This window comes from Rhineura floridana, chromosome 2 (assembly GCF_030035675.1).
Source record: "Rhineura floridana isolate rRhiFlo1 chromosome 2, rRhiFlo1.hap2, whole genome shotgun sequence".
NCBI lineage: Eukaryota > Metazoa > Chordata > Lepidosauria > Squamata > Rhineuridae > Rhineura > Rhineura floridana.
This window is the reverse complement of record NC_084481.1, coordinates 99,562,875-99,572,245: the sequence shown is the minus strand read 5'-3', so window position 1 is coordinate 99,572,245 and position 9,371 is coordinate 99,562,875. Positions and strand designations below refer to the sequence as shown.

General features: G+C 41.8%; 1 protein-coding gene across 1 annotated transcript; it reads left to right on the top strand.

Moving 5' to 3' along the window:
- Nucleotides 1–7,834: 7,834 nt before the first annotated feature.
- Nucleotides 7,835–8,776, top strand: LOC133378245 (olfactory receptor 9G4-like). The gene has a single exon (XM_061613043.1). The coding sequence runs from the start codon at nucleotides 7,835–7,837 to the stop codon at nucleotides 8,774–8,776; it is 942 nt and encodes a 313-aa protein (XP_061469027.1).
- Nucleotides 8,777–9,371: the final 595 nt, after the last annotated feature.

The following is a 9,371-nucleotide window of genomic DNA, read 5'->3' as shown; positions in this document are numbered from 1 at the left end:
ACTAGGATACGTGAGTGGAGATGTGCTAGGATATTTACATTATCGCACCAAATGACAAAATAATGTTTGAGCGTGTTCAAGTTTGCATTTTACCTTTTTTGCGTTGGGTGACTCACAAAAGCATTCCTACCTGTGTTATCCTGTGTTAATTGGGCATCTGCTGTGATCTCAAATTCTGCCTGCTTCAATCCCACTGCCTCTGACCTGATCAACCAGAAGCTTTGGGTTAATCGGTAAAATCTATTTCCCTGATACTGCATGTCAAAGGCACCACATTGTAGATGGCTGGGCTAAAGGATATGATGGAAACATCATTGTGATGGAGCTTGAGATGCACCAGCAGGACCCCTTGGAGTGATTCTAGGTGAGGGAAATTAGGTACTGTGGGAAATTGAAAGAATGGCTAGATCCAACTGCTGGGCACTGCTCAGAGTGCTGGGACAGAGGGTAAAATGAAGAAGGTGCCCAGACCGGGCATCAGCAGAAAGGAATTCATAACAAGGGATGGTCCCAACTGAGCACTGAGTTGCCCTCAAGATGGAAGGACTGGGAGTATAGGTGATTGTTTACATGGAGAAGACACAGCTCAAGTGATGGTGATGTTTCTTCCTCTTAAGTGTGAAATACCTCAGAGAGCAGGAGAGAAAAAAATAATTTAGCAGTTTAATTCCCATCTCACATTGGCAAGAGAAATGAATCATTCTAACTAGCTCCATGGGGAGGTGACTGAGACATTTTGACTGTGGAGACCCTCAGGGAAGAATTGTGGTACCCTTAGCTTAGGTGGGAAAAAACCCACTTCTGTATAAGCCTCCTTTATAGGGTTGTCCAAATGGACCGAGAAGGGAAACACATGGTGCTTCATAGAGGTAAGCTTGCTTACTCTGGACACAGACTGTGGTGACGTCCCCATGGCTCTAATAAATTACTGTTCTCTCAGGTTAAACTTCCCATTCTAGGAACTGGCTCGCCCACAAATCTCTTTTTCATGCCTGTTTGACTTTCATCCATCATGTGCATAATTATTTTGTTTTTTATATAAGTTTTTCACTGTTGTTGGAGCTCCTATTTAGATGGTCTGCTCCAGGCATCAAAATGTCTTTCTGTGTAGTCTTAGGAGGAGTCCCTGTCACACGCATTACAGGTCAAAGCAACCAACAACAATTTATGTTGAAATGCGCTCATCTGAAATTACCTCCTCACGGTGTTTCTTGCACAGCTGAGTGCTCTGAATGACACTGAAACTTGTCAATAGCCAGACTGTGAATGAGTGCCAGCAAGCTATTTGGAGAGCAGGAGGAGAGAAGGATGTTGAAAATGAGATTGTCTGTGTGACTTGGGAGCTCTTCCAGATGACCCAATTGAGCGTCCATCTGGATTCCTTTGCTTGCGCAGAGGTTACACTGTGTCTGCTCTCCATTGAGCATTCATTCTGATTTGTTTGTAGGGAAGTTATATGGCAATGAGAATTGATGCTGAATGCATTCTGATTTGTTTATCCCACCCTTTTTAGTGCATGTCCCTGTCACTTTCTTAATCTCAAAAAGTCCATTTTTGTTAAGGGAGATTTCTCTTGCCACTTTAATCCACTTTGGTTGTGCAAACCTAGATTTCCAGCATATGCTTGAATCTATGTTGTAAAATTGTGAGTCTGGAGATGATCCTTGAGGGCAAGATGATACTATGAACAGGATGTGGAAAATGCCCCAATGATCTTATTTTGTGGAGAAGGACTTCAATGCTCATATTGATATATAGTTTGTGTGGGAACTTTCTCGTATCAGTCATTCTTCATTTTGGATATGAGAAGATTTTAGATATTTCTGGGGATCGGGGTGGTTTCCAAGCCACAAGTATACTTATGAATTTGAATGCATTATATACGTAATCTGTAAAATTCGGAACACTGAAGACTTTAAAGAAGAAGCTGGATAAATCTCAGGAACAGCTAAACTGCTATGGCATAAGAGTTTGTTTGCTTTTACCTGACACTTTTGATAATAAGGGACTTTCTTGCAGCACACTCCCATGAGCATCAGGCTGTGTTGAGCCAGGCTTATTCCGGTAAGTGCATTGGATTGCAGTTGAGTTAGGTGTACCTCCGTTCCCATTCTCCCCTTAACAGAAGCCACTGTTGGAGGTTCAACTGAACACCAACAAAAGGAATTCGTATTAATGTCTCTTTTAGAGAGTCACTTTCCCCCCCAAGAACAACAGCAACCAAATCCCAGCATCAGTGACTTTCACAGACATTATAATCTTCTACGAGTTCTGACCACAGACCATAATTACGTAAATAACATTACCAAAACAGCTGACAAGCAGAAAAGAATCCAGTCTTCCACCTGGTCAGCTAAGATATTTGGATGCACAGTTGCCCCTGCAAAAACAAAGCCACCTTTCTGCAACCGTTTGTTGGGGTTTTGTTGTTGGTTGGACCGGGTGTCCATTCCAAACAGCAGATGGTCTGTGTATATGGTCCTTATATGAAGACATACAAATACTTATATAAAGAGAATAGCGCAATACCATAAATAGCGAATCAAGATATGTATCTTTGCCACATATACAAAGTCTAAGATGCTATGAAGAACTGTGGAGGTTGAGGTTTGGAAAACGCCATCAGACAGAATTTCACAATATTTTCATATTTCAGAAGCAAAGTTTGTCATTCAAACAACCGTATCTCCAAATTATTCCAGTGCCGTTAGCTCTTGGAACTAGCTGTGAGATCACACATTTTCTTTCTTTCTTTCTTTCTTTCTTTCTTTCTTTCTTTCTTTCTTTCTTTCTTTCTTTCTTTCTTTCTTTCTTTCTTTCTTTCTTTCTTTTTAAAGGGCCTGTTTGTTCACATTCAAGAGCTGTTTCATGACTCTACAGCCAGGTCAATGATTAATTCAAATTGCTTTTTCAGAGTCAGAATCTTCAGTACTGTACAGGCTTCTCGTCCTTCCCCTAGTGCAGAGGTAGCCAACGTTGTGCTCTCCAGGAGCTGCCGGGCTACTTTTCCCATCATCCCTGATCACTGGCCATGCTGGCTGGGAAAATGGGAATTGTAGTCCAACCATATCTGGACGGTGTCATGATGACTATCCCTGCACTAGTGCATTTACTCAATTAATATGGCTCTTCATTTCTTCTTAATTAATCTGATGTTTCACAGGACTGCTTCTCATGTTGCATATCTGAGGCATACCAGAGTCATTGGTTTATATGTATATGTGAAAACTGAATATCTGCAGGCAATAAATTAATTGGCCATTGTATACATTACACAAGTGCACTCATCAGGTAGATAGGATTAGCCACGGCTGACTATTTTTTATTTATTATTATTTTATTTATCATATTTATATCCCACCTTGCCTCCAAGGAGCTCAAGCTGGCATACATGGTTCTCCCCCCTCTCCTCATTTTATCCTCACAACAACCCTGTGAGGTAGGTTAGGCTGAGAGACTGTGACTGGCCCAGATTAACCAGCAAGCTCATGTTGAATGGGGATTTGAACCGTGGTGTCCCAGGTCGTAGGCCAACACTCTAGTCACTGACACCATATTGGTGTAGTGTATAGCCACACTAGCATATATCCAGGGATTTACCATTGCATACTGTGCGAAGGGTTATTACGGGGGTAACTCAAATGTTCCCACATTGCTTATGATTCATTCCTGTGCTCTGTTTTTGTCCGTTATTATTTTACTAGAATGGCTATATTGTTTAGTTGATAACTAAAGGACTGAAGGTCATTACTGACTGGTTATAGCGCCTACAAATTTGAGAATATACTCATGAATGAGCCATAGATAGTATGGCTGCTGTTTTCAGATCCAGTGATAATGTTGCCAGAGAAGATGAACGGACAGGATGGCAAGGCTTTATGTGCTAAATTTGTTCCCTGTCATACTAATTCTCATAGGTATTATATGTCTTTTCATGACCTCGCCAATGCTCAGGGAATGACAATGAACATCTGTTGTCCAGCTTCTGTGAGAGAAGGAAAAGTGGTCTGTTTGCTTCAGATAAAAACCTTACACAGACCTAAAGAGCCACTTCTCTCACTACAAGCTTCTAATCTGAGCAAATCTGTTTGAATATATACTACAGAGAATCATACTTGAATACAGGAGCTGGACCACATGACCTTCATCTTTCCAAGTTGATTGTTCCATTTGCCTGTAAAAGAACATGTAAAAAGTAGCCAGTGTGGTATAGGGGTTAGAATGTTGGTCTAAGACTGAAAGACCCAAGTTGAAATCCCTGCTCAGCTTTGAAGCTCATTGGGTCACTATCTCTGAGCCTAACCTACCTCACAGGGTTCTTGTTGATGATATGGGGAAGAAGCATGTATCGTGGCAGGGAATGTGGGATTTAAATGTAATAAATAAAGGTTGGCATCCCCAATTACTACAATGGTGAGAACTGGATCACTGAGATGTGCAAGAAAACAATTACACAGCAGCCTAATTGGAGCTCAGAATTCATAACAATTGAATATGGGACATGTAAGTCTATGTTATACACTCCAGGTTAAACCACTTCTTGACAAACCACACAGAATTATTTGTTTAACCAGTTACACATAGCATCCATTCATTGCTTAGGTCTGCCCTCAGGTGGCCAGGTGTAGTAGTGCATAGTGCTTAATACCTCTTGTGGCATTTACTTCACAAACAATGCTATGGATAGTTACTCCACAGTAACCTTGTTTTACTTATCTTCAGGAGTTTTGTATTTTCTAATATAATTTTTCAGGTGGCAGGGAGGGGGTGGAGTCTCCAAATTCAGTTATTGGGATGGAGAGGATCATAAAATATTACTTATTCAAGTTGAAAAACTTACATTCTGCTATTCTGGCTTTGGTCAGTATTCCAGTATTTCCTGCAGTATATAGCAAAAGGAAAGAAGAGAAGGAAAGTCACAGAGCAGAGGTGGCCTTCCCGATGTTGCTGGACTACCACTCCCACCTTCTATGCCTGTACCGGCTGGGGCTGGTTGGAGTCCAACGACACCTGAAGGGCCACAGGGTCGCCATCCCTGCCATTGATGGTAAGATGCTGATATAACTGTAAAGGAGACCAGATTCTTGACAATATTTCCCCCCTTTTTGCCACTTGCAGGATGCCTGTGACCCTAACTCCATCATCCATCTTCAAAATTCATATGTGCAAAACGTGTCTTAAGGATTGATGAGGTCTGTATGAGCACAAGAAGTCTCTCTTTCCAAGTTGTATGTCTTCCCCTTAGCAAGTTATCTCTTGAGAAAGTCAGGGGTTGTTTCAGATGACAGTTTCCTCCACAACACATTGATGAGTATCTTCATTGTGTGTATACCCGGAACAAAATAGGACAGAAGATGTTCACACTGCCTTTCACACATTGCAAGGTACCTTGCTTCTTTGTCCAACATAGTTGTCAATTCCCACTGCATAGCCAACCCTATCAGATGTCCAGCAATATATAACTGATGGATGAAACTGTTCCACGCCAATTTGCAGCCAACCCCTGTAATCTCCAGCTGCTATCAAGTTGTTATTACGATGCAACCAACGGCAACCTAATAAGTTTCAAAATTAGTCCTCAGATTCATTGCCTTAGCAAAACATCTTCTCAAGTAACCTGAATTGCTCCCAATGTTCAGTGTACCCCACCACAGCTTCAGGACTCACAAAATTTAATGCCAAAAAGATCTACCCATCTTCCACAGTCTTTGGATTATTTTAGCAGTGCTTGGCTCAGTTTTACATTGCCAGCTGGAAAAAGAATCCCGATTCTGTCTTCTTTTGCTACTATAATGGGACACAAAAGATCAGATATTACATTTTGTATGTAAACTCATTAAATGCTAACATTTAATGGTCATTCATCATAAATATTTTAATTCGGGCTATGACATTTAGGTTGCAATAAGCACAGTTAGTACTGGAGTAAGTCCCCGACTTCCATTCAGTTCAGGGGATCTTACTTCTGAGTAAACACTATTTGGACAACATTCCATGCCTTTTATAGTACAATTCTATACATGTCTGCTAAGAAGCCCCACTGAGCTCAATGTGACTTTCTCCCAGGTAAGAATGCATAGGGTTACAGCTTTAATCAATTAGATGAATCTCTTAGAAACCCTTTCATTTGCCTCTGCCTAAGGTCACTTCCAGATGACCTGCCTGTTGAGCATTCATCCTAATTTGTTTAAGGGGACGTTAGACAAGGTGGAATCGAGCAAGTGTTATCCAAGTGCATTTTCCTACCAGCTTCCTTATCGTAAAAAGTAAATGAGGGGGCAGATTTGTGGCACAAGAACACCAAATAAACTTTAATTGCACAACCTGAATTTACTGGCAAGTGATTGAATCCCACCCTAAAATGGTGACAACCTGAAACCACCCACTATGGATGCTCCCACTTAAGCAGGCAGTAGGTTCTTGTTTTTAATGGTGGGTGGCAGGCACTCTCTTAGAAGAGGCATCCTCCACGCTCTCACATACACAAGAAGAAGCGCCTCTTCTTAGCGGGTGCCTGCTCAGTAGAGATGTGCTAGAATTCCATTAATTTGCTTATGCTCTATCGTTGCAGATCGGATTTTTGTGCAGTGGTTTTCCATGGCTATTTTTTAAAAAATATACTTTTAAATCATCTACCTCTAAAATATCAATATTAAGAATGATAATGTTATCAATATTTCCTTTCATTTAATATTTCCTTTCAAAATATTAAAATTTCATTTAAAATTAATGATATTTCTATCAGTATTTTTTATGAGGGGAAAAAACTGATCAGTAAAAGCAGCAGCTAGTGGACAAAGAATGAATTTGAAAAGATACCAGTCTGTTAGGTTAACAGAATGCTTTCAAACTGACGTCAGTCAACAGATCACATCCCTACCACTCAGGGAGGCAGGCATTAGCCGGAAAACAAATCTGCTTCTTTCATTAGTATTGTTTTATTTAATCAATATTTAATCAGTGAATCAATCAACAATTGTAGGATTATTTACTACAATTTCAGTAACTGGATAATAGCACAAATTTTAATGTTTCCAATGAAAAATATTTGACTAATTCTGGCAAGCCCTAGCGCTTTCCCCTGAACTTCAGTGAAATAATAGCACATACAGTTTTGTGACATGCAAGTGGATTGCTACAATCCTGTTGTAATGTACCTTCTCTCACTGCGAAAGCTCATGTTCCTAATAATAAGGTTCACGAAGCTATCAGCAGTTTTTCTACTAGAGCTATACAGAATACGAGGAGACCAGTTCCTGCTCCCACAGAATTTACCATTTAAAATTTGATACAGTGAAAATAACAGAGGAAGGAGATGCAAGAGTAAACAGGGAAGCAATATGGGGATGTTTCAGTTGCATGTCCTTAGCCTTAGTTTCAGGCTGAGTTGCAACACAGCACAGAAACTAGGAGGTTCTGCCAAAGGCTTCATGGACAAGGTGGGTCTTCAGGAGGTATCTGAATGAAGTAAGAGAGGTGACATCACACAGGTCTTCTGGAAGGCAGTCCCAAGCATATAGGGCATTAAGGGAGAATGGGCAGAGTCTTTTGGGGAAAGTAGGAGTCCTTCAGACAGCACTGGCCAAACATATTGGGTGCACATTATGTGATGATGGTATGGTGAGATGCACACCTTTACATGACACCTTCCTGTAAAAGCAGTGCACCTTAAATATTTGCAAGACATCTCAAAAACAAAAACGAGAACAGTTTTGTCAATAAGCAAAATAATGCCAAACAGGCATTTTCTGATACACTCTATATATACCATTGAGGTGAAAGCGAACATTTCCATTCCTCTTTCCTGTACCGACAGGTGATACCTCTGGTGATAATGGAAACAGACGGAAACCACACACTACTTACCAGCTTTGTCTTGGTGGGTTTCACAACAGATCCACTCTTGCGGATCATCCTCTTTGTGCTTTTCCTGGTCTCGTACACTCTAACCCTGACTGGAAACCTGGGTCTCATGACACTGATCTACCTAGATTCCCGTTTGCACACACCCATGTATTTCTTTGTGGGCAGCCTTTCCTTCCTGGATGTCTGGTACTCCTCAGTCTACACTCCCCGGATCCTGTCTGACTGTGTGTCCAAGAACAATGCCATCTCCCTTGCAGGCTGTGCAGCTCAGTTCTTCTTCTCAGCTGGCTTAACCTACAGTGAATGCTTTCTGCTAGCTGCAATGGCCTATGACCGCTATGTGGCCATCTGCAACCCACTCCTCTACACCACTGCCATGCCCAGGAAACGCTGCATCCAGCTGGTCATTGGGTCTTATGTGGCTGGCTTTGCTAGTGCCGTTGTGCATACAGGCAACACTTTCCGCCTACACTTCTGCGGGAACAACATTATCAACCACTTCTTTTGCGATGCGCCACCACTTGTGAAGATGGCCTGTAGTGATACTCGGATCTATGAACTCATCCTGTCCACAGTCATTGGTTGCAATGTGGTGATAACCACTGCTCTCATCCTGGGCTCCTACACGGGCATCGTGGCAGCCATCATACGTATCCGTTCAGCTGCAGGGCGGCGCAAGGCCTTCTCCACTTGCTCTGCCCACCTCATCTCTGTCTCCCTCTTCTATGGCTCCATCCTTTTCATGTATTCCCGACCCAGCTCCCAGCACACTCCAAACTGGGACAAGGCAAATGCACTTTTCTACACAGTGGTCAACCCTTTGGTCAACCCCTTGATCTACAGCTTGCGCAACAAAGATGTCAAGGCAGCCTTCAAGAAAGTCCTGGGGAGATTCATAGCACCTAAATAATGGTAATGAATGGGACTCTGAGCCAAACCGGATGTGATAACAGAACTGCATGAATGCCTTCCACTGTCTGTAAACTTTTATGGTTAGCAGCTAGACAGGGAATCTGGATGGGGAAAGCATCACTGCAGGGAAGGGATAAACCCTTTCCTTCTTGCTGTTTTCCTAAGTAAACCTAACATCCCTAACAAAAAGTGCTCCTGAAGCTGCTGCTTGCCACAATCAATACAAGATGTTCGCAATCTTAAGCTGCATTAACAGAAACATAGAGTCCACTATGGTCAAGTGCCATAGCAGATCGTTGTGTTTAGTTCTGGGTACCACATTTTAAGAAGGACTTTAATAAAAGTCGATGTGTCCACAGAAGGACTACCAGCATGATGAGGAGTCTGGAAAACCACGTCCTGTGGGGAACTATTGAAAGAGCAAGGTATTTTAGTCTGGAAAAGATTACATTTGACTCCTTGCTTATTGAATTTCAGGTGTGGCATAAAGGTGTGGCACCTTTTTAATCTAGCATTCAGGCCAGAATGAAACCACATGGCTTTCTGCAATAAGGGTAGAGACAAACTTACTACTGTGCCAGTTCCAGTGTGTC

Coding starts and splice junctions, on each gene's coding strand:
- LOC133378245 (XM_061613043.1), top strand. CDS start 7,835: ATGGAAACAGACGGAAACCACACACTACTTACCAGCTTTGTCTTGGTG.